General features: G+C 40.4%; 1 protein-coding gene across 3 annotated transcripts in view; it reads right to left on the reverse strand.

Moving 5' to 3' along the window:
* The window catches only part of RBMS1 (RNA binding motif single stranded interacting protein 1), a 190,388-nt gene that overhangs the window by 81,260 nt on the left and 83,203 nt on the right, over nt 1-25,925 (reverse strand). For all 3 annotated transcript variants that reach the window (XM_024203134.3, XM_024203055.3, XM_024203216.3), the window contains exon 2: nt 13,359-13,534. In XM_024203134.3, coding sequence (XP_024058902.1) covers nt 13,359-13,534 — 176 coding nt within the window. The remainder of the gene's footprint in view (nt 1-13,358; nt 13,535-25,925) is intronic.

The raw sequence follows: 25,925 nt of genomic DNA on the forward strand, positions 1-25,925 counted from the left end.
CTCCCTCCAGAACCTCCCTGCCCCTTCTCCGACCCCCTGGCCCCCTTACTCTGCCGCTCAGACCAGCGTGCTGGGGAGGAGGAGCAGGGGGAGGAGCTCCAGACTGCCGGTGCGAACAGCTGGCTGGTGATCTGCGAATGCAGGGAGGGAGGGAGGGAGTGCTCTCAGCTGCAGGGGAGAGGAGGGGGAAGTGGAGGAGGGGCTCTCTCTGGCTGTCGGAGCCCCATGTAAGTGGCACCATCTGGCCGGCTGCCCTGTCAGCAGCGCGTGCTCTGCAGGGGGGGGAAGTCCGGACATTTACAAATCCCCCCTGGACGCTATTTTTAACTCTAAAAGCCGGACATGTCCGGGGGAATCCAGACGAATGGTAACCCTACTGACATCAATATACGTTTAAAATACTTTAATTCTGATATGCTATCTGCAATAATACAAAGGTTCATAAACCTCAGAGAGACAAAACCTGCTATCTACTTTACAGGTGCAGAAGTCTATTTTGCAGCAGAACTAGCATGGTTCTACTGTGCAGGCGGGGGTGAGAGGTATAGGGTGGTGAGTAACTGAAATCATCACACATGGGTTACACACACCCCATGCACAAGACATTGATCCATAAAGGAGCTCTGTACAGTATTATACAGAGAGATGTGATGTGGGGCAGGAGGATCAGATACTACATGGCTCCCCCTCCACCCCCCGCTATGCTGGAGGGGAAAGAATGCTTATAGTACAGAAGTGACAAACAGAAACTCTGCTACCACTCTGACCTTGAGAGGAGGAGTGCTCTCTCACTTTACCTCGGACAGTTTCCAAGCAGCCAGCCAAATTATTCAGGCTGAATACTATGGAGAAGATTTTTGCCTTAGTGTACCATGCAACAAGGGGGGCGGGGGGAGACAGTGAGCATGCAGTTCAACTGGCAGTGCGCTTTTATACTGCTTAAATGCTAAGCCTTTTGCAACACAGACCTAACATTAGTTTGATAGCAAACTGGGGAGTCTTCTTGCTCCCATTACAGCCAATGGGAATGGTAGGCTCTTGCAGGTGGTGATCAGTGCTTTCCAGGATTAGGCCCTTGGGATCATACTGCAAATATATAACAAGCAAAAATTAAGGCTGCTGTTCTCTTGTGGGCATATTATTTTTACACACACATCCCATTTGTTAACATGGAGTGAAACAAGCTAAGATGCCAGTTCAAAGGATGGAAAAGGGGGGGGAGGGAGGAAAAAAGAAAGCACAATGATATGAAATATTGTTTATATCCAAATCCTAAATAATGTCTTTTTAAAAATAAAAATTAACTACAATGTATTTTAAAGTAGCATGTCTCTATATACACATAAGATACAAAAAATTAACATTCTTTAGAATAAAAAGGTCACAATTTTTTGCCCAAAATATATGGCAGTGTCATTCTAATATGAGAGGTTAAGAGGGAACTTTTGGTACCAGTTTAAATTAAAAACAAGTGAAAGAACAAGATAAATATTTTGCAGAGGATCTGATCTCAGCAAATCAGTGTACTTCAAAGCTTTTTCTCTGGGGAAAATGGAGTTGGATTCTAAACTAGATGAAAGAGAGGACATGGAAACAACAGGATAAAAGTGCAGAACACACATTGCAATTTATTTCTGTTACTAAAGTCATGATCCTGCAACCCATTGCACAAGTAGCCCTCACTCACATGAGCTGCCCCACTTACTTCAATGAAACTGTTTGTGTGAGTAAAGGTTACAAGAACAGTCTCCAAAATCAGCTGTTTCATTTTATCATCATCACAAATGATTCTTTTATATTTCCTGTACTGTAACATTTGGCATTCCAATTAATTTTTTTCTCTATACTATATATCTGTTTGCAAGCATTAATATTTTAAATGGCAGGGTGTTAGCTACATTCCAGAGGGGGGGAAAATTCTATAGGTTTGATTTGCGTCAAGAGTTGTTTAAATTACACCAATGCAAGAGGCACTGTTTTGAATGTCATTACAAGATAGAACGGTAGGGATTGTGGGAAAGATTTCAAGCCCTGGGTTAACATTTTATACCATACTTTGAAGATAATTTACAGTTTTCTCTCCACTTCCTCAGTAACAAAGGACAGTCAGAGCTGGCAGTGTCTGAATTTGCTTGTTTATTTACATTTGCTGTTCTTTTTAAATGCAAAGAAACATTGTAATGGTTTATTTTTCATTTTGCTTATGATTTGGGCATAGGGTTATTTTATCAAACCTACCGAGAGTGCTGAACATTAGCAATGCTGCACTAAAATCCCCCTAATAAAATGCTACCAATACAAATAATTGGTCTTAGAATGTGACAAGAGAAAACTGTTCACTTTTCTCCTTCACAGGGCTGGATAATTTTAACATTACATCGTTCAGACTTTAGTAGAATCAGCCTTTTACAATATGGGTAACAAGACAACTATTGTTTCAAAGAGTTAAGTGAAACTGCATTGGAGCCTAAGCTATATTTGATTTTAAAATCTTGTTCTCATATGTGACCTCCTTTTCTTTACAGAAAACTGCCCCATTGTTGTCAAGATAGCAGTCTGAAAGTTCATGTGGGGAGAATCCAACTCAGAGTCCAAGCTGTGAAGCACTTTTGAAGAGTCTGTAGCTGAAAATGAACATGTCTGAATCTTCGGATCATGCTGGATAGGTTATGGAGAAGTGACAGTTTTTGGAATCTAAACTGCCAGCTAAACTGATTGTTTTAATACTTGTTAACATTTATAGTAGCCTACATTGATGCTACTTATTAAGGATCATGTTCCCATATTCCACATGAGGCCAGACCACACCCTGCCACGGAAAAACCTCCAAGAAGGGTCCTTGGGGAAGAATACACCATAAGCTGCCCCTAGCAGATTTTTCCCTAAGCTCTTCTGCAGGGGAGAAGGATTGCCCTGCCACAGAATGAAAGCCTGTGGATCCCATAGCATGTGCAGGCAACATGCTGCCATATCAACTCTCTCCTACTTGAGATCCTCAGCTGAGTGGCTGCAGACCATTGCAGCCAGTGCTTCCTTCACCAGCAGCTGCCTTTGAAACATAAAGAGTGAATTCCTCTCCCATAGTCCATGCCTCACCCTGCATCAGAACCCTGACTCCACAGACGACTTTCCATGGGATGCGGCCTGGGGTGGAGTGCTGAGGAGGTGGCTGACTCCCACTTCTGTGAGCAAAGAACAAGCTGTGCATGCTGACTGACTCATCCATGTGTGGATCTCGCTGAAGGGTGGGAACAACTGGACCCAGGGTAGCCAATGTGCTGTTGCCATCAAAGGAAATTCTGACTCCGGCTGTCAAAATTATGATTTGACTTATTCTTACATCTAGAATAAATTTAATTGTCACAGTGAAGATGGAGTTTAAAATGGTCGCTACTATTAAGTTAAGATTTTACCTGCTTTTGCTTTAAACACAAAAGCCTCTCAGGAGGTGCACAGCACCTCAAAGGATCAGGCGTGAAATGACAACTCTCTCTTCCCTTCCGGGTCTTCCTTCAAGCTCCCCCTAAAAACACACAAAGCCTTTCAATAATAATCCACTAGAAGATATGAATCTAGAACAAAAAGGTCCATGCACCCAGCAAGATTACTTTGAGAGTGGGCCTTTATTTGATCATGCACTATAAACATCTTTCAACTTTACTTTCTGTCCAGTTAATATGTAATCACTTAGGAGAGGGGACAGTGTCTTCCTTCGTCTGTGCAATGTCAGTACAGCCACTCATTATAACCCACGCAAGAAGCTTTGTTTGCTTACAGTTAAATTTGCTCAAGTGCACTAGCAAATCACCACAAGTAACGGAAATTACCACTTAAGACAACATTAACACGTTATACCAAGCACAATTCCCATGATATGCCACCCAAACGCCATTATTCACAAATCCCTCTATGCTGACCTGAAAAGATAACCCGTCAGTCTCCCATCAGTCTTGGGCCTCTCTATTAAAAATGACAACAAGGGCTCCTATAGAAATGAGGTCCCTTCTTTTTTCAGCTCAACTCAGCTGAGAATCAGTGGCAACCACCAACAGGCAGAAAAGGTTTTAAATGAAATACTAGTTTTAGAAAATAGACGGGTGAAGCGCCAGGGCAAGTGGAGAAGGCACAATTAAGAGAGTTATGTGTTGCAGACTCTGTGTTAAATAAGGCCAACAGCAGCAGTCCTTGAAGAAGGAACACAGAGTAGCTGCTGGTACCAGACAGTATATAACTGAACATAGTCATTTACTGTGGAGTTCTATTTTTTCCCCCCCAAATAAAAAGTAGAATAAAACTCTTCTATAAACAGGATGTTACTCATTTCTTGTCCAGAGATGTTTGCAAAAAGTAATAAATAAATATAAATATCTTAAGAATTATTTAAAAACCTCCCCCCCAACATATTTCACTATTCTGTTTAATTATAATGCAAAATGAATGTAAAGTTTCACTGCAACTATGAGATACAGACACACCTAGATTCATATACTCCAAGACCAGAAGGAACCACTGTGATCATCTAGTCTGACTTCCTGTATGACACAGGCCACAGAACTTCCCCAAAATAATTCCTAAAGAGTATCTTTTAGAAAAAAATCCAATCTGGACTTAAAAGTTGTCAGTAACAGAGAATCCACCACAACCCTTGGTAAACTGATGTTAAAAATGTACACCTTATTTCCAGTCTGGATTCATCAAGCTTTAACTTCCAGCCACTGAATGGTGTTACAACTTTCTCGGCTAGACTGAAAATCCCTTTATTAAATATTTGTTTTCCATGTAGATACTCAGATTAATCAAGTCACCTCTTTATCTATTTAACTTAACAAAAAAAAGCTTGACTCAAGGAGCTCTATCATTATAGTCTCTAGACCAAAAGGAAAGGAGTGAATAAGTAGAGAAAAAGGAATACAGGAGAACTTACAGGATGGGAAGATACTCAGAGAAAATACTTTTATGAATTTAGCTTTTAATTCCCCCATTTCCTTGAACTGTATATCCATTAAAAATCTGAATGAGATGTACAAGGTTCTTTAAAGATTGTGATCAGAGAGAACACCTTTCTGAATGAGTTAAAAAAACAGAATTGGTAAAGCTGTTCACTATATCCCAACCACATCTATCGCCTAATGAACTTCACTGTGTAAAAAAAGGTGTCCGTGCCGATCTTAACTGACTGGAGTGGCAGCAGCTCCCTCCTACAGTAAATCTTAAAACTTTAATTCACATCATATCAATACTGAACGTAAATGAACAGAGCAGACAAATGACAACCCAATCAGAGGTCATAATCACATAGCAGCAAAGAACAGTGAAGCAGAAGCATGTCAAATGGCTGGTCACATGACAAGTTTCAGTTATAAAATGATATTAATATTTCTTTTTGCACATTTTTGGATGCTCTTGACCAAAACAAATAAAAATTAAACTAGTCAACAAAAATCTTAGATTGTGAAAACAAAGCTGTCTACCACATCTGATTCTATCATTTCAATATGAACAGGCTCCTTCCTGGAAAACAGTTTTAGTTACCGCTCTGCCACAATGCTGACTTTTTAAAGTTGTGCAGCTACTTTTTTGCTGAAACAAGTGCTTAAAATAAAAAAAACTCTACAAGATTTATGATTTCCCGTGTACATATAAAACAGGGCCAACCATTACAAGATTGTGTTTCAATGTTCTGACCATCCTGGAACAGAACAATGGTCTGCAGTGGTAATTATATCACTAATTTTATTATCTGAAACCAGCTGCTTTCCTAGTTGTAATCCAATTAAACATCTAAATAATATCCACTACAACAATAACATAATAAGGAGGAAGTCCTAAGTGAAGCTATCCAGAACAAAAATGGTTTAAAAATATATTAAACTAGTTTGTGAACAGTTTGATATAAGCGATGCAGTGCTACCAACCAGGCTTGGAACTGAACATACCTAAGCTGGTCTGGCCTGGTGATTTAGGCTGCACTGGAATACAAGAAATTTAATTCAGCAGCAATAGTTAAACGCTCTTCCTGGGATTATGGAGCAACAATGAGAAGGAGGAAGGTCTGCTGCATTACTCTCTGTACTCCCATCCTGAATTAGTGATGTAATGCAGTGGTCCCCAGACTTTTCAGGGTCAGCCCCCAAGCAAGTGGCTGGGGGCAGAGCTGCAGCCTGGGCCTGTCACACCTCCTTGAACACTCCTCTGCACCCCCCACAGTTTGGGGACCTCTGATACAATGGCAGTAAAAGAGGACCTAGGACCTTTCAGATCTTCCTGCTGAAGATGATGCAACACTGCAGAGGAGAGTGGCAGGTAAACTGTAGGCAAAAAGAAAGAGGAGGATGAAGGGCTGAGCAACCATGTGGATTGGGCATAAAGGTCACGAGTGGTAAGGCACGGTTCACACTGAGATGCTGGAAAGCACCTAGAGTACATGTCAGAGTAAGTTACCAATTAGGGGCTGAATCCTGCAAGCTCTGGCTCACATTAGTGGACCTTAATCCCATCAGTAGTCTCACTCAAGTCAGTGTGACTGCTGGTATGAGTAAGAGTTTGCAATTTCAGATCCTCATACATTAACTGTAAACTGTAAGTAATGAGCTTTTGCATAACAGCGCCCAAATAAAAGCTATAGTTAAAACAAGCCCCATATAATGTATTCTGGAGTGCAAAAACCAGCACAGCGCACTTTCACCAGCTACTTCTGCACTGAAGGAGAGGGAGTAAAATGAGACCCAGATGGTACCACCCCTATATCCCAGAACTGTGCAGGGGAGATCCACTCCAGGGCATGAGAACCTATGTGGCACTCCCAGCCATGTGGGCTTGGGGAAAGAAACTGCAGGAAGGAGCCAACCAGAAACTGAAGACAGCAGAACAGCTGCAAAAACAGTTCATGCAGGGACAGACAGAGACTGATGATATCATCACTGCTTTCTGCAGTTTTCACTGTGAGCATTCTCGCCTGGGCTGATTGGCTGTTTGCTACAACCCCTCCTGTTTCCCCCCTTCCTTTGTCTTTCCACTTAACTAATATCCTCCTAACATAACATCACCCCCACCACTCCACATACTGAAAACATGACGACATTTGCCAGCCATCACACTGATCACACTGTTTGTATGTTACATTCATTTCCTCTGCCCTCCATCTGTATTGTCTATTTAGATTGTAAGCTCTTGGGGGCAGGGGCGGTCTATTGCAGATTTGCACAGGTGCCTAGCACAATGGGGCCCTGTTCCCAGACGACCCCTAGGCACTACCCTAATAAACATGATAAATATTTTACTTTTTCAATATTTCTGCCCGGCAGACCAGATATGTTTTTGCTTTTACAGTGCAGGATTGGAATAGTAGGCTTGTGTTTAAATGGCCTATTCAGAAATGTAGGTTTTTCATTTTCAATGGAAATGCCACTAATACCATCTGAAAATATCTGCACTCCCAGGCGATCCACCTTCACAAAAAGTACAATACGCTGTTTCAATCTGGCAGAAAAAGGACAAGCTGCTCCTACTGGTATGTTGTTAAAAGGGCCAGAGGAAAGGAGGTGGGGACTAGTAGATTTCTATAGTGGGAAAAATATTGGCCAAAAAATGTTCTATTTCTCCAGAAAAGTACCATACTTCTCAAAAAATCATAAAAGCATTATTTAAAGTGGTACATAAATGAATACAATTTACATATAAACTATAGGGCCTCACTGCAAATAGAACAACAAGCTCTGCTGTTCTATAGTTAGATAAGAGCTTTCTATAGCAACTTCCCAAAAGAATGTAATCAAAATAAAAACCACCGTTCATGTTCATCAGTGGCAGCTCCTCAATGCCAGAACTGAACTTACTGAATGAAGCAATGAGAAGAAAAACAAAGTCTTTGTACCACCAGAACCACATATGGAACTTCTTATAGAAGAATCTGTATAGTGACTCAAATACTCTGATTAATTATATTTAAAGATCGGTTATTTTGCTATAAAATAATCTCAATTGAATATGACCTTTCAATATTATAGTATAATGTGCAAAGCTGTTTTGGAAAGGGAAATAAAAATCGATATGCATGACAAGTAGCTCGTGCTCTAACTGTAGTTTATTTGGATGCTTAAAACATCTATATATAGCACAATAAATGTATAACTATTTATTTTATGGACAAAATTAACTCCTCTCTCCATGAGGCCTGAAGAAACAGGCATAGCACAAAGAATTAAGTAGGAGTTGGTGGATGGAATTCAGCTCGTAGCATCAAGGCAGGCTATGAGACTACAGCTTAATCCTTCCACACTCTTGTTGTATAGTTTTCTAGATCCTGGATCTGCCAAAGAGTATATCTATTAGGCCACTTCCTAACCTACTCACCACACACCTATTAACAGCTGCTTATTGTGAGCCGGAGAGGAAACCACTTCTGCAACATGCAGGTATACTGTGGACTCTGCACTCACACACCTTGCTCAAGACTATCCCTGGAGTTTGACAGCTCAGGGGACTTTGTGTAGGCCTTCTTGTAAGAGAGTGAATTCCATCCTATAAAGGGACATTGTCGAGTTCAAATTATTACAGGTGTTTCTAATAACATCTTGAATTATAAGAACAACCAACATTTAAGGATCTAAGGTAAGATCCTGATTCCTTTAGCATCAATGGCAGCTTTGCAACTGACTTTAATGGGTCAAGGACTTCACCCCTGGTTTAATTTTGTATTTGACTCAGTCAGAGCAAAGAAAACAGACAATCAGTTTCACTTTGTGGCTTTTATGTGACAGCACAATGATGCAGTGTTTTGTTGTAAACACTTCAAGGAAAGGTCTGAATACACATAAAAACCTGTTTTCAGTTAATCAAATCAAACATACCACATTTTTACTAATTTTATGTTCTATAATAAATAAATAAATGAAAACACCATTTTTCCTGAAAGCAGCCTGGCAATATCTGTTTAGTAAAAAAATTTACATAAAGTGTGAGTAATTAATGTTGGATTAATATAAACTGAGTTAGACAAGACAAAAACAGAATTTCTCTTGATTTCTCATTTACCAAGTGCATGTTAAAGGTTGTTTAAGAAGTTTTTAGCAGTTATAAGATCAGTAAGTGGCAAGGAAGCCCCAGTGGAACAGCTGGATATTGCAAAACCCAGTTTGGAAACTAAATACCATGTCTCCTAACTACTTCCTGGAAGGCTGAACAGTTTAGACAGAATTGCAGAAAGTGAGAATTTGGCATCTGGAACTTTCCATAATTCATAAAAGTGAGCCTCTAATACTAAGCCTCTGAATCAGGAGAGTCTTGTTTCCAGATGATAGAACTGACATCAACTCCAGCTGCTAAAGGGCTATGTTGGCAGAGAAGCCCACCGTTTTTAATAAACTACCCAGATTTTTGATCAAATGTTCCAAGTCTTGGATTTTAAAATCTTCTGGACATCTCACTTGGTTCCTCAGCAGAAATGGAGACTTTTGAGATAGGACATTCCCCTCTTCTAACATAGGAATCTCTTACCAGAGAAATTACTCATAGAAACCAAAGTCTCAGAAGCTTCATCTATCCTCAGAGGTCTCAAGCTCACATTCAGGAACCATTTGTCTTGCAAACAAAAAAGGCAAGAGCCAGCAGCTCATGAACTGCAGCTAGGTACAGAATAGTTATCCCAGAATAGGCTCTGAAGCGAAGACATAGCCAAAGATCATTCTATAATGAACTACAGATTGAGCAAATCATTCAGAACCTTTGCCCAATTCAAGAGGCAAACAACAAAACCAGAAAAAGATCACAATTTTTTTCTATGATTGCAACACACACACACACACACACACAAACTGGGGAAGCTCCGAGAGAGATAAGAGAAGTCTGCTCAAGATGACAAAATGTTCAAAGTTATGAGTGCTTCCTGATACCAGTCAGCTACTGAAGAGAAGCAACAACCCCTTCAATCTCAACTTGGAGGATCCTGAAGGTGCTTCTGTATTGTTTTTAAAAAACAAAATTAAAAAAAAAAGAAAAGGGGGGGGGGGGACTCTTCTACCACACATGTATCTAGAATGAGTTAAATCTCAGAGAAGTCATCTTCATGTGCAAGGCTGTAGTAATTTCATAATTTATGAATGGCTCCTTTCACAAAATTAATTATCTGCTCCATTTTTAGTAAGATTTATGAGAATCTTTTTCTGTTTGGAATATGTCCAAATGGAGCCAGTTTATTCTTTCAGGACATACACTATAATAAGTCTAATTTTTTTCTGTTAGGTGGTCCAGCTCTTTCATTATAATCACAAGACTATTGAAACAGTGAGTATTATCCTGAAAGCAAGAAGTTTTATTTTTGCAATAAACGTAAAATTTCTCAAACCAGAAGTTGGTAATTTTCTCTCAATAAAAATTTCATTTTTTCTAAATTAGGCGTAATATTTTTTCTCTCTCTACAGATACAATATTCAGCCATGAAGATTTGGAACTGTTATAATAATGTCTTTCAAACAAACCAGTCCTTAATAAAAAATTATTTTGAAAATCTAAAAGTCTAAAGTTCTTCTGACCATATTATGTCATGCAAGAAAGAGCTATTATACAGTTTTAGATTTTGATATTCTTGTTTTTTGTCCCTTACCCCTCTCCCCCATCCCTACCACTTTTTGCATTGGTAGCCCATGATTTTTAATTATGCTATCCTTGCATATAATTTGATCTGAACTGGATATAAAGACTACAGGAATAATGGACGCTGCCTGTTTAAGAAAATAAGGAGAACAAAATTATGAGAAATGGGACAAAGATGCAACAAAAACACTGCTGGAAGTAGCTAGACAACTGGTAGTAATATTTGGTAGTGGCTGGCAGGAACTATTGCTGAGCAGGTAAACAAAGTTAGGAGGGATATGGATGTGGCAGAAAAGAAAGAGAAAGAACAGTAAGAAGAGAGGACCTTTGAGCCTGATGTTTACAGTGATGCCAAAATTTTCAAAAACAGCCACTTATTTTAGATGCTGCAATTTTTGGGTACTCAATATCTTTGGGCCTGATTTTTTAGAAGTGCTGAGCACTTTGATAGGAGTTGTAAGTATTTAGATCTATCCAGATGACTATACCTTCCCAACAGGAAGCTGATGAGCTATTTGAAGAGGGTGGAGATCATGGAAATATACCAGCATTGTGCAGCCACTATTTGGGAAGAGGACAAGTGGTGTCCTTGAAGCAGGCATGTAGTCAGGGAGGTGTGAAGAACTTCTGAGAGCGAGCCATAAAGGCAGCTATGAATTGGTAGTCTCTGGAATAACTAATTCTGGACTCATTTTCATCAGTGAAAATGACAAGAATACTGGCATAACATACGTCAATCTAATTAGTATAAAACAAAGCTTCATCAACTGACCTGCACTACTCACTCTACTTTTAAGGAAAAAAGGTAAAAAACTTCAGTAAGATTATTGACAGTTATATGGGCACCAAAATTGATCAAAGAATCCTGTTTTTATAAGAGGGAGCAAGAAGGGGGGAAACCCAGCCCTCCTTAAAAGAGAGGCTCTACTTGCATGTAGGAGAGCAAGTACTCTAAAAATAAAAAAAGTGAACAAATGTCATGTATGTATTTAATTGCACCTTCTGAACATAATTTGAAAATCTGGAAACTGTGAGATCATTTAGACTTTGGAATACAGTTTAGAGAAAGTGGTGAAAGCTCCATCACTGGGATAATGAAATACAGAGGACAACATTCAAAGATATAATACAGAACAATCCTGCTTTGCCAGACGAATTGACAAGATCAACTAATATGAGTGATTAGGCTGGAAAGATTTATTTTTATCTGTAAGTGTCAGTAAACGTTGATTCCACCACATACGCACACAATTTTTTCAAATCGATAACAACTGAAATTTATAGACAAAGTCAGAAAAATGTTGCTTGAGAACTTAGAGTCTGATTTAAGGATATTTACTTTGCATATTGTAACGTGATGTTGACAATTTGTGTTTTAATGTTTATAAAGCTTCAACCTTTTGAATCTGAATGCCTACTGTCATTAATTATTGGCTGATATCTCCGCCCATAATTTCACAGCAACTGTGAAAATTTAAAATAGAAAAAATGCTTAAAAACATAGATATTATCCATTGAAATTATAAATCAAATTCTATCAAACCTAAATATGACCCCTCCAGATTTAATTTACATGAATTTATGAAATCACGGACAGAACGGCAAAAAAGTTTTGCTAAAGTACAAATCAACAGTCCAGCATCTATTTTTCCAGAATGTCATCTAATGGTTCAAATAAACTGGGGGCCAGGACTTAGGGTTCTTTTCTTGGCTGTGTTGCTGACTAGTGGTGTGACCAGGGACAAGTCTTTTGACATATCCTCATTTACTAATCTGTTAAATGGGGGACAAAAGCTTGTGTAATTAATAAGGTTATTTGAGGTTTAATCAGTGTTTGAGAATCTCAAAGAGGTTCCTTATAAAACTAAACTATTGAAGTGTACTTTTGCAGGAATGAAAAATTAGGGGCTTTCCTTGTTTACCAGATAGCCTGTAAGTTTCAGTTTCCACTTTCCATCAGTGAATTTTACAGGTATAATATTTTGTTTCAATAATAGTCTGGCAAGTCTGTTGTGAATCTTGAAATTTTTTCATTTTTTAGCAAGTCAATGTAGCAGTCAAGAATTATATGTTCCAGAGAAGAAAGTGATTTAAAAAAAATAGTGTAAATAATATAATTACATACCCACCCCATATTCAGAAATGCCCCAAATGCATGGATTTATACAACAGCCCGTTGATACGAACTTTGCTAAACAGTGTTGTCTGAAAAAAGATTCTTTAGGTTATGTCTACACAGCGTTTTTTAGCCCTGATGTAGCTGCACTATAGCAAACCCCTAGTGCAATCGTACAGCACTAGTGTAAATCCTAGTTTGAAATTGGTGAAAGCTGCCCCAGTGCAAGTTTACACTGGTGCAGCTTTATTACACTAGAGGTTTGTCATGGTGCAGCTACATCAGTTGCTAACAGAGATCTTAAACATATGCTTTTAAAAACAAGCTACACAATTGTTTGATAATTTTCAAATGTTTTTAATCTTTTGTGATTACAGCAGATAAACCAGCAGTCAGGAGTATGGGTGTCCATGGTTTTTAAATCAGGAACCTGGGATACACTTCTTTACTATATATTTAGTCTGTTCTCTGCTTCTGAAGGTGCCACACACGCTCAGCTCCTACTGATTTCAAAAGCTGACATTTTGCATCTCATCGCAGAATCAAGAATACTAAACATGGGGCTAGATTTCTTCTCGCCTCATAACATTAGCACTCACATCACAAATGTCCTGTAAGTTTTAAAAGACTGAATTTTAAGAGTAGTACTTACGGTTGGCATAGTTTTACCAGGTCCTGGTCAGTGGTGTTTGGAGGCAGTCCTCTTATGTAAAGGTTTGTTTTACTTAATTGATCCCAACCTGAGTTGCTGCTGCTACTGCTGTTGTTATTACTGCTGGTGGTGCTGGGGCTAGGAGGAGCCATTGGGTGGGATGGTACAATGGACGGCTGCAAAATAAAGACAGAGCGAATTGTCAGAATGAAATACAGACTAATTGCAGAATGAACAGCACATTTGCCACTCTGAACATGTTAACTCTGTGCAGTTACTCGTATTCTAAATACACCTGTTTTCACCATATTTGGCATGGGATCATTAGGCATACTCTAATACACCGAATAATAATCTCAAAACACTCTAAATGCAGGACACTGATTCAAATTACATATACCCTCTGCATGTCTTCTGGATCCCTCGTTCTGGGCTGTTCTGATCAGGACACCTCCCAGGATTAGGATGAAAATGGTCTGGGCTCCTAGGAGATGGGGGGGAGGGGTGGCAGCCATGATGGTGAATCTCACGCCAGTAGACTCCATATGATCTCTTATTTTCCCCCAAAGTCTCTTTCTTTAAAGATGCCAAAAAGAGAGTGGCGAGTGAAATAACCCTTCTCCCTCATTATTTTGTCCACCAGTTAAGCCTAATATCTGATACATCAATTTTGGTCCATTAATTCCTGGTTTCACATTTTCCATTATTCCGAAGCATGATTTTAACATTGTGCTTGATCATATCAGTGGGCCCTTTTTGTTCGGTTAATCCAGTGTTTCTTTCTCCTTTTCCCATCAACATTTATTATAGGGTATTGTGACATCTTACAAACTTTCACATACTTATTTACAGTGAGCTCACAACTAGAGTAAATTTGTACTTCTAATGACAGCAGAACTATAGAAGGTAAATATTAAATTTCATAGCAAAAAATCCTCCTTTATCACTCTTGCCTCTGCGTACCTTACACAGATTGATCTATCCTCAACTCCCCTGCATAGTAGGGAAGTATTTTTATTATGTCACTATTTTACAGACAGAGAACAAAGGTTACAGGCCAGATTTTTAAATGTATCTAAGCACCTAGGTACCCAGTGGAATTTTCAGGAGTGCCTATGTGACTAATTCCTACTGATTTCAGTGTTTTTGAAATACTTTGAGAATCTCAGATAAAGGGCTCATATAAATCCAAATTATTAAAGTTTCAGTGGGAGTTAGGAACCAAGGCATGGTGAAATACCACTAGGCACCTCTCAGCATCTTTAGGCACCTAAATACTTTTTAATAATCTGGCCCTAAGTGACCTGCCTACAGTCCTACAGAAAGTATGTGGCTGAGCTGGGAACTGATTTCAGAACTCCCGAATCCTAATCCTGTGCCTTAACCACAGCACAATATGACACACTATAACCAGAAAGGAATTCCCTTACAAAAAAGTATGTGATGTTGTAATTAAAGAGCATTTTAATGCATATGCATAGACATGGGGCAGAGCTACGGTTACGTATGTAAATTCCATAAATTGCAAGGTTTACCCTGGTAGAGTGTGTCCACAGGGCAGAGCCCCTTTCCTGAAAAACTTCAGCGCTACACAGCTTGGGAAGGTAGGAGTAAAGAGTCACAAGAGATTAGGATGAAAGACAAGGTCAAAAAAAGTGAATTCTAATATAGATTTGGAGGTTGACACTTAGGACACGAGAAGAGTGAAACTATTCAGGAGTCATGGGGGGGGGGGAAATCGAGGCATGCTGTTGTAAGCAGAGAAAAATATCAGATATAAGCATACCTTTGTAGCTAATCATAATTGTATTTCTCTCTTTTGTGTTTTCTTGGGAGGGTACTGTAATCTCTTTTAATTCAGTATATTAAAAAGGTTTATTATACAATAACAATAAAATGTAGTTGCAACATCCAGTTTAACACCATAAAATTAGGTTTGAAATGCAGAAATATGAATTTTGGACAACATCGATACCCAACTGAAATGTTATGTAAAGGAGCTCTCATGCATGCTCAACTGCTAAAAAACATCAAATTTAAATCTCAAAGAATTATTTTAAATATGAAAAAAATCTGTCCCCTAGAGCATTTTTTTTGCAATTTTATAATTCAAAAGCAGTCACTGTAGAAAACTTTTCATAAAATATCAAATTTCTTTTGAAAGATTTACATTTTGAGCTCAAGCCTTGACCCAAAGTTTTGTCCAGGCATGATTCAAAATCGGAAAGAAATTAAACTCTCCCTTCAAATTTGTAATGGAAACACTGAGGGATTCTTAACTGTAGCATCACTACACAGGCAGTTAGAGCATACTGCTTCCACTAACGCAAAGCAATTTTTTTAGGGCTGTAACCTATGCGCAAAACAGTTAACTTCAAAATATTTTCATACTGCACTAAAAGCTAGGCTTGCATAATGCTATTCCCTTCCCTAAATCGGTCTCTTTTGAAAGGTACGCTAATGTATAAGTTGACGAAAGATACAATTGTTCTGTTTAAAGTTTCACAGTCAACTGCTTTCCTCATATTATATTATACACACACCCACCCACCCCTTCCACTGAAATCAGTCACACCCATGCATATATGTCTGAGGCCAAAATTTGGCTCTCAGGTGGCAATTATAATATACACATAGCAAACAAACTATTTTCCATGCTTTTTTTGTGTGTGCTTTGTATACAATTTGGATCATAAAATCTTGTTATATTATGAAGAGTGTAAACATTATAACAGGGGTGGCCAAACCGGGCTCTTTTACAGTTAAAGTGCAGCTCGTGGAGCCCCCTACATCCCCTCATCCACCTACCAGACCGGGGGAGTGGGAGAAGCTCGGGACCGCTGCCTTGCATCTGGGTGATGGAGTAGGGGCTTCTGCTGAGCAGGGAGGGAGGTCTCAGGGCTTCAGCCCCGCAGGGCATGCCTCTCGGGGCTTGGGGCTTCAGCAGGAGCAGGGCTGAAGCCCAAAGTCCTGGCAGGTACTTCCCGTGGGGCTGAAGCCTCATCAGGTGTGTCCCAGCTCTCAAAATTCAGAAGATTGTTGCATGTGGCTCAGAGGGTCAGTCAGTAAGTTTGGCCACCCCAGCACTATAAACCGGTTGGGGGGAGGGGGGAAGAGGACAAAAAAAACAAAAAACAAACAAACAACACCTCACTTACTACTCTGTGGCAAGTGGAGAGTGAGTTTTTCCTCGTGAGTGCAGGGGGAAAGTCCCAAGACACATATTTATGAAGAATTTAAGCTTTTTCTTAAATATGAAATTGCTTCTAGTCCTAGTGGTTATATTCAAATAGGAAGTGAATGTAAGTCTATTCAGTGTTGTGTTCCTAAAGCTACAGACAGCTTTCAGTGGCTGCCAGCTTCTTCTAACTTTACCAACCTCAAAATGCTTTACAATTACAGATGTTCAAAAGAGTGACTTAGAAACACACAATCACTGGATTAAAGGGACAGTGACATCTTAAAACCATATACTGTAAGCAAATTTCTTTACCTATTTTATTAGTAACACTGTTATATTAAGAATGAAATAACTGAAAAAGTAAAATTCATTTACTACTATTTACACTCTTTACTTACTTCCTATACTACTCTTAGCATGTACAATGCGAAATCAATTATGCTAGTTTCACTTTTGTTTGTTGCTAGTTTTACTTTCAAATTCTTATTGTTGCGTAGCTTGGGTTTGAAACACTGTTGAGAAATGTGTTTGCTTAACAGCAGATTTTATTAACAATAACTGCAAATGTTTCGATTGGTTTTAGGTTTTAAAAGCTTATTTTACAAAACAAATTCTGCTCCAAATTAAAATGAAGTCTCTTTAAGAGCAGCAGTTGATCTAGTGATATGAACTTAAACATTTTGCAATGTGATTTTTAAACTGGAATCTACAAGGCAACACATTAATTCCTAATGTTCCTATAGGAACATTTTTCCTATTAAAATGAATTACAGGATCTTAAAATTAACGCTAAATCAGTGTAAATGATTAATAAAGCTGAAGAATAGATGGTCTTTGCTGTGTAGTGACAATACTTCTTTTCATTATAAATGTCATCCCCAGTCCACATTGGTTTACCATTTCCTTCCTACTACTCATTCCCAGAACTAATCAGCGATTAGACTTTCCCCCAGGAGTTTCCTCTATATCCCCTTCAACACGCACTGACTCACCTTCTACGTAAAATAGGTCACTCTATTGCTATACTGTGCCTCCTTGTTCCATTGGTGAGAATCTTCAAAGCCCTCAGAGGCTCACTCAGAGACCCTACTGCTAATCCTTCACAACCTCATCCTGAGAGCAGTGATCAATGGAAAAGTTACAGGTAATGGTCACTAAGGTGAAATTTTCAAGGGCTGAGCATTCCCAGTGGAAGGCCCTCATCTGAGGAAGGCAAAGCCTTTGCTCCTCTTATGTGATTGTGAAATGTCATCCTTTTTGGCATTTCTGTAACAGCAGAATTGCCTGTCAGCTTTTCCTCTGGATATAAAAACAAACAACAGGAATAATCAGAGAATGATATAAATGTAGGACCGTAAGGGACCTCGAGATCTTCTAGTCCAGTCCCCTGCACTCAAGACAGGACTAAGTATTATCTTCTAGACCATCCGTGACAGGTGTTTGTCTAACCTGCTCTTAAAAACCTCCAATGATGGAGATTCCACAACCACCCTAGGCAATTTATTCCAGTTCTTAACCACCCAGACAGTTGGGAAGTTTTTCCTAATGTCCAACCTAAACCTCCCTTGCTGCAATTTAAGCCCATTGCTTCTTGTCCTATTCTCAGAGGTTAACAAGAACAATTTTTCTCCCTCCTCCTTTTAAACAACCTTATAACCATATGTAATCCTGAATAAGAAAGCAGCACGAAGTGATGGGAGTGTATGGTCTTTAGGACTGAACCATTCTTTCTTTAATTTCATATACTAGATACTACAGTGATGGGTTCATTAGAAATTTATAGATAAGCTCATCTGTATTTGAGGACTTGGGTCACAGCCATGATCATTCCAGACAAGGAGAAGTGGGCTCCTTTCACAATCAAAGGGAAAGGTTGCTGTTTGGTGCTTCGCGATATTCCTTTGAGCCAGGAGTCCAGCAGACTGCCCTTTAGTGCTCCCAGTCTCTAACTGCCCTGGGAAACTCAAACAAGGAGACTTGAACCTGAATATTCCGCATGCTGACACAGAATGCTACTCCTGTCCCAGCCATCTATAGCTCTAATTTAATTTAGACTATAAAAGCATGTTTATGGAGTTGAATATCGTGTATTTCATTATATTTTACTGTTTAATTGATATGCTCCATGTGGGGTGGAGGGGGGAGAAGATCACATTTTTAATAAAAGTCTTTTTTATGTTGTTTAATAGAAGTACAGATTGTAAGTTACTTACAGCACACACAAGGTGCCTCTTTTAGTCTAAAATGCCACTTGGATGGTTCTAGAGAATCTTGTCATTGGCATTCAGCTAGTTATAGTCAAGTAATTACGTATCAAGTACCTACCACTTAAAATATAGGGATGATGAAAGGTAGGTAGGTTGGTTGAGATAATATACAAATTGGTATTGATGCAAAATTACTGAACTCTGTGTGTGTGTGTGTGTGTGTGTGTGCGCGCGCGCGCACGCACGCAGATGGATGGGGTGAATCTAATTAAATTATAACATTACTCCTGAAACGTTCTGGATAGGTATTAAACTGGAGGATGAAATCCTTTGTCCACAGTTTAGGTAAAGCTTCACATGCACAAAGATGCCTTGGACTGAGGGAAATGGAACATGTCATATCCAGTGAAGTACTAAGTTAGGCCTGGTCTACACTACGGGATTAATTCGGATTTAGCAGCGTTAATTCGAATTAACCCTTCACCCGTCCACACAACACAGCCATTTAGTTCGAATTAAAGGGCGCTTTAAATCGATTTCTGTACTCCACCTCGACGAGCGGAGTAGCGCCAAAATCGATTTTGTTAATTCGAATTAGGGTTAGTGTGGCTGCACACCACCGAATTAATGTGGTTAAAATTAATGGGGTAGTGTGGCCGCACACCACCGAATTAATGTGGTTAAAAACCGAATTAATGTGCTTAGTGTGGCCGCGCACAATCGAATTTATACAACCTGTTTCCCAAATTCGAATTATCTAAATTCGGATTAATCCCGTAGTGTAGACATACCCTTACTATCCTTTACTCAAAAGCAATCAATGAGCTAACAGGAGGAGGTTGGAAATAGGATGCATGTTCTGGGCTAAAAATAAATGCCAAAGAGAAATTAGTCTGACTGCTCTCTGATGAAGACAGTTGACTATCCCACTTCCTTTTTAATCAGCAAACACTGAACCTGGGCCATTGAATTCCAAGGTGCTCCTTATCCCAACAAACTGATGTCTGTAATGAGGATTTCACTGGGAGAGTCCCACAGGCTTCCTTTAATTAATTTCCATCTTTCAACCACCCTCTCTGATGCAGTATGACAGATTGAGCAAAGGTGGTGATTTCTGGAAGTCTTTGGAGTCCAACTTCCACTGAGCAAAAAGAATACCCAATGGATGACACAGAAGGACCTGCTGTTGCAGTTTGCATCTTTTGTCCTGAGGCAGGCTCTCTGGCCCTCTCTGCAGTCTGTCAGCTCTACGACACAGAGTCAGAAAGCACTTCCAGTACCCAACTCAATAGAGGGAGTTTCAGGAAGCTGGGTCCTCTGGATCCTCTCACAGTTGAGAAAGTCCTCAGGCTTACTTGGCCCCTTCCATACCCACAACCTATCAACCTCCTAACCTCTTGTGGGGAGTGGAAGGACCCTGCAGTGGAGGGGAGAGTGGTACCTGCTTTATATGTGAGGCCTACGCATCTTCCTAGGTCTCTCAGACTTACTCCATTCTCCCAGGGCTGGCTCTAGGATTTTTGCCACCCAAAGCAAAAACAATTTTGGCCGCCCCCCACCCATTTTTTAATTACCCCACCCCCGGCCCCGCCTCAACTCCGCCCCTTCCCCAAATCCCCAGCCCTGCCTCCTCCCCCTAGGTTCTCAAGCCTAGGAGGGAGTGAGGGAGGGGGAGAAGCGGCACCTGCGCCTTGGCCACTCGGAGTCTCCCCCTCCCTCCCAGGTTTGAGAGCCTGGGAGGGAGAGGGAGACTCCGAGTGGCCGAGGCGCGGGCGCCGCTTCTCCCCCTCCCTCCCAGGCTCTCAAGCCTGGGAGGGAGGGGGAGCAGCGGCGCGTGAAACGGCCGCTCGGGATCTCCCCCTCCCTCCCAGGCTCTCAAGCCTGGGAGGGAGGGCGAGTAGCAGCGCGTGAATCAGCTGTTTCGCGCGCCGTGGCAGCAGCAGTGGAGGTGAGCTAGGGCGGCCGGGGCACATTTTTAGGGGCGGCATTCTGGCGCCGGCCATGCTGCCCCTAAAAATGTGCCGCCCCAAGCACCAGCTTGTTTTGCTGGTGCCTAGAGCCGGCCCTGCATTCTCCCCTTTCACATAGAACTATGGGCCTAACATCTGGGCGACTCACAGTGCCAAAGAGATAGCTGCAAACCAGTGTATATCTGGAAATCCCCATTGATATTCAAAGCCTACTCCATTATTTCCTTTGTTCAGACCTTTCTCCTCATCTGGCAAGGGTAACTGATGCTTCAGAGGCTGGAAACAGAAACAAGTGCATTCTGAGAGCAGGCAAGTCCCTTCCATGCAGGTGACATCATCACACAAAAGCTCTGCATTATTATTAAATACTATTAAACCAGGTGTGGGGACCAGTGCAAGCAGCAAGAGGTAAAAGGAGCCATTCACAGTTGGGCTGCTTTGAAAGCATCTTTAAAGTTTCAATGGAAGCAGAAGAATGAGCCTTTCTTTCCTTGAGGACCTTGCTCCTGGATCTGCTTGTTCTCCCCAAGCAGCGTTTCTGAAAACTTCACTGACTGGCTCGTCCATCAGTGCCGGTGGAGGTGCACACTCCTGCCTCTTGTCTCTGGGACCCAGGACTACCAACACTAAAGCATATAAGCTATCGCCAGAAGAGAGTAGGCAGAGGGAAAAAAAGCTGAGCTAATTCCCCTGCTCCTTTGCACAAGCTATCAGTGACTTCCCGCAACAACTCTCCTGCTCATGGCTGCTGACAGCCTTTTCCAGACCCATCCTTTCTTCCTCTCAGCCCTGCCTCTCAACTCCCTGGAGGAAGCTCTGAAGTTTCTGCTGTCTATATCAGAACAGCACCTTGCACCAGCCAGGCAACTGAGGCATGACATGGCAATTTAAATAATCTAAAACTAAACTAAATTGGCACTCAGAAAGTTAATTCACATTTTACTCTCTAGGGCCTCAGTGGGCTTCTTGGTGAGATCCATGAATGCAGCATTACCACGGGTAATCTAAGGGAGTTAGTCAGGAGGAAACCAGGGAAGGTCAAGAAGCTCAAGTGCCTGAAGGAAGATGAGAGCTTTCTGCTGGGAACTGTGAGCTGCTGGGACAGATGATATCTGCATGCTTTTGTGGTCAACCCTTCATTGAGTAGGAAGATATGGAGCACTTGTTGCCAAGTTTTAACCCAGGCAAAAAGGAATCAAGCTGTGATTACAACAAAAACCAAACAAAAGCTCTTTGGAGCAATTTTATTTAATTAAATATTAATAAGTTTATACAGGAGCTATAAGGTAGGAGCACAATATTGAATGCAAATAATAAAGCATGAGCTTTACTTTGTACAACAGCTAGGGAATGTATTCCATTTGTTGGTGTAAATCAGAATCAGGGAATGCAATATTACAATGTTCTCCATCACTGGAAATTTTAAAATAAAAGATTGGGTGTTTTTCTGAAAGATACGCTCTACTTCTAACAGGAACTTCAGGGAAGTCCCCTGGCCTGCAATATGCAAGAGGTCAGACTAAATGATACAATGGTCCCTTCTGGCTTATCCTCAGAGATTGTCCTCCACAACTCCCTTGTATGTGCTTCTGACGCATCAGCCCAGAATGTGGATGACAAAAATCAGCCTATATAAAATACAGTTTCAGGCATTTATTCTACCTCATGGAAAATTATCCAAAACTCCAATGCACAAAGACATCCAGCTAGATCAGAGCTGGCATGTTCAGAATTTTCTTATAGTTTCACTTCTCTGCAAGTCAGCAAATATCTTATTGTTGTGAAATACCCTCTCTGAAACTCGTGATCTCCGGACAGACATTAAGATATCCACTAAATACTGTTTTCAAAACTTCAGATCTCCCTACCAAACACAGATGCCAAGCATAGCAATCACAAGTTATCTCAAGAAAACAGTGCAGCTCAGCTTTCATTGGGGGCATTAACTATCCCTTTGGAGGCTGCAAAAACACAGGCACCCCCGGTATTCAACTGACCGGCAAGCTCCAGCATTAGGGTTCTAGGAGTTAACCTAAGGTAACACTTGAGTAGGTACAGCATGAATCCACACTCTGCTCTGACCTTCTCAGGGTGCTAGGCATCATTTTGCTTTGAAGTCTGCTGTTTGCCCCAGCTACACATCTGTGTATGTCTCAAAAGGCCAAAAAGACCCATATCCCAACAAACAGCGTTTAGGATTATGGGAACCTTTTTGATATAAGAGCACTGTACTGAGATTCGGACACCATAAACTCACTTAAATTTATTCAAAGACCTGCCCAATGCCTTTTTGTTTGAATAATGGTACTAGTGTAAAATAGTAGACTAGTAAATTTTCCCCAAAAAAACTATTTTTAGAAGAAAAATGGCTTTTTTGTCAACAAAAAAATTTCTGCAGCAAGAGTCCTTTTAATAAACCTCTTCCTTCCCCCTTCCCCCCCCCCACAACCCCCCCAAACAAAACCTTTGGTTTTCAGCTGTTGAAAACCTGAAAACTTTTAAAGGCTAATTCTGACAAAAAATAAAACCTTTCTCCATTTTCATCTAAAGTTTTCAAGAGATCAAAAACACTTCCCGAACAGCTCTAGTAAATAGTCTCTCTTTCCTACCCCAATTCCACAGAGTTAGGGGTTCCATAGGGAACACTAATGAACACTAGAAATGTTGATTTCAGCTTGTTTGATACTTGCACTGAATATCGCATGTAATGGGGATTAGATGCTGCTAATAAACACATTTTACCAATTAATACTATATTTCTGTTACAAAGTCTATATCCTGTTAAAATACAAACTAAAAATATTTAAAACTCAAATTATAAAAATGTTAATCATTAGATGAAATGCAAGATTAAGTATTTTTATTTAAATTAAAATGTTGTGTTCCTGTTCATTTTGCAATATCCTGCCATTCCCCTCTTCCCTTTAGACAGTAATTACAGGACACAAATGTTAAGCCATAAAAGATATCTGTCGGAAGAAGCATCTGCTTTTTTGGCAAACTCCATAGCGTTGGTAGCACTGGAACTGTTGTTAGATTGTTTGTCACAAGGTTAGACCACAGATGCGTTTTCTGGCTGATATGAGAGCCGGCATGTCATTTTCTATTTATTCTATATATATATATATATATAATTTTAAACACTGAAGAACTTGTGCATGTCTGTGTATACGGCAATCAAGTCCTATTAAAAACACATTGTACATGCTGTGTCTGCTGCTTATTACACTTAGCATAACTGTCTCACTGTTACTATGTGCATACCACCACCCCAATCTTAAAATTAGAATGTAATCTCTTTGGGTAAGGACCAACTTTTTGTTATGTACGTGTCCTGTACCTAACACATAGCTCCCCCGCCCCTTCCTCATTCCTGAGCAAAGCCTTTAGGCACTACAAATAATGTTTTCACCCCTCAGCTCATTGTGTAGACTGAGACATCCATAGCAACTCATTTGGATACTGTCTACGAATTAAGCATTCATTCCATACACTTCCTGTTGCTTGAACATGCAGTTTTTTATTTAAGCTTCATAAATACAACCTTACACATAGTAAGTCACAGTCACTCTAAAATCAGTACTTACGCCATTCACTTATTTTACATTATGTGTAATTTTGGATATATTTCCCAACGGCACGTGTTTCTAGCTATTTCCAGCATTTACAAGAATAGCTATGTTGGCATGGCCTCTTCACATAAATGCAGTGTATACCAACTGTAGGAGCTTTTCTTATCTGTGTAGGAATACCACCTCCCTAGCTACACTGACAGAAGCACTCTTCCAGCAGTTTAGCTGTGTCTACACTGGGGATTTTGTTGGCATAGCTGTGTCTGTCAGGAGTAGTTTTTTTTCAGATCCTTGACCAACATAGCTAGGCCAATATAAGGTTTTAGTGTAGATCAAGCCTCAGAGACTGAATAAGACTTGGAGACTAATTACTGCACAGTTGCTAATAAGCAATGTCAAATATTGACTGATAACTTTAAATACTCTGCTCACAAACATAGTAATTACCATTTGTAAGAGGCCAATGGGACACCTAATATACCACCCTGTTCTAGTGCCGGAATCACCCCATACCAAGAGTGAGTAGTCTGGTCTCATCCGCGGGGGGACATGCAGGGGAAACATTTCCTCACCCCAAGCCACTGAGTGGCAATGGAGCTGTTCTAAAGCCACTGCTGCAACCTCTGCAGATGCTACAACCTCCATCCTCAGTGTGTTCAATGGGTGCATCAACTCTCCATATATTGTATAGCAGCGGATATACCAGCCCTACTCCTGCTTTTGCCTGGCCTGCCCCTTCCCCCTGTATGGAAACACAGTGGGAGCCTATGTGCAACTGGGCTGTGACTGGGCTCCCAAATCTTGATCTTCACCTAACAGAGCTGCACCGATTCCTCTGTGGAAGAGGAGGAGGAACCAACTGTTGGCTGTTTCAGAGGAAAGCATGAAAATCACACAAAGAACCTAGCTATGCGAGTTTGTATAATGGAGGTTGGAAGTTAGGAAGGGGGATGTTCTTTTTGTCCCCACCTGAATCTGTACACTGAAGTACAGATCAGCTTTGTAATTTATCCTGTCTAGCAGAATAGCTCCCTCGTTGAGGCATCTAGTCTATTTTGAAATCTCAGAGCCTGTCTATCCTGGGGATATTCATATCGCTGTAGGCCCACTCCTCTTCTGTAGATGTGGTGAACCAACATAACACAAGGCTTGCAGCAGTATGGCTTACTCTGGTTGGTGTGGGGCCCTCTCCCCTGGAGCCTGAATCTCTGTTGCTCTGCACTTTATGCTGTCATTTACACCCAGGCAAGAAGAGCTAACTGGGTGCACAATGCTACCAAATCAGAATGGTAGTATCTTACACGACCTTGCACTAGAGTGAATGACCACACAAGGTGCGGACAATAGAGAATCATGCGCTGGGGTTCTCACTGTGAAGCTACGCAAGTACAAATATTTCCTTGTTATACTTTTGCCGTGGCAGTAAATTGCACAGATTATGTTGAGCAAAAGGTTCTATAATAATTTTTGAATTGCTTGCTTTTTAATTTCAACAAGCACTCATTTGCCTCTGTATTATGCAACATGATAAAAATACAACTGCTACCATTTATTATAGGAATAAGTCACAACAGGATGTGCATTATTTTATTAGGAGACTACTGGTGCATGGCTCAAATTCATCTACCAGAGAAGTG

Source organism: Terrapene carolina, unplaced genomic scaffold, assembly GCF_002925995.2.
Source record: "Terrapene carolina triunguis isolate 2854851 unplaced genomic scaffold, T_m_triunguis-2.0 Scaffold62, whole genome shotgun sequence".
Taxonomy (NCBI): domain Eukaryota; kingdom Metazoa; phylum Chordata; order Testudines; family Emydidae; genus Terrapene; species Terrapene triunguis.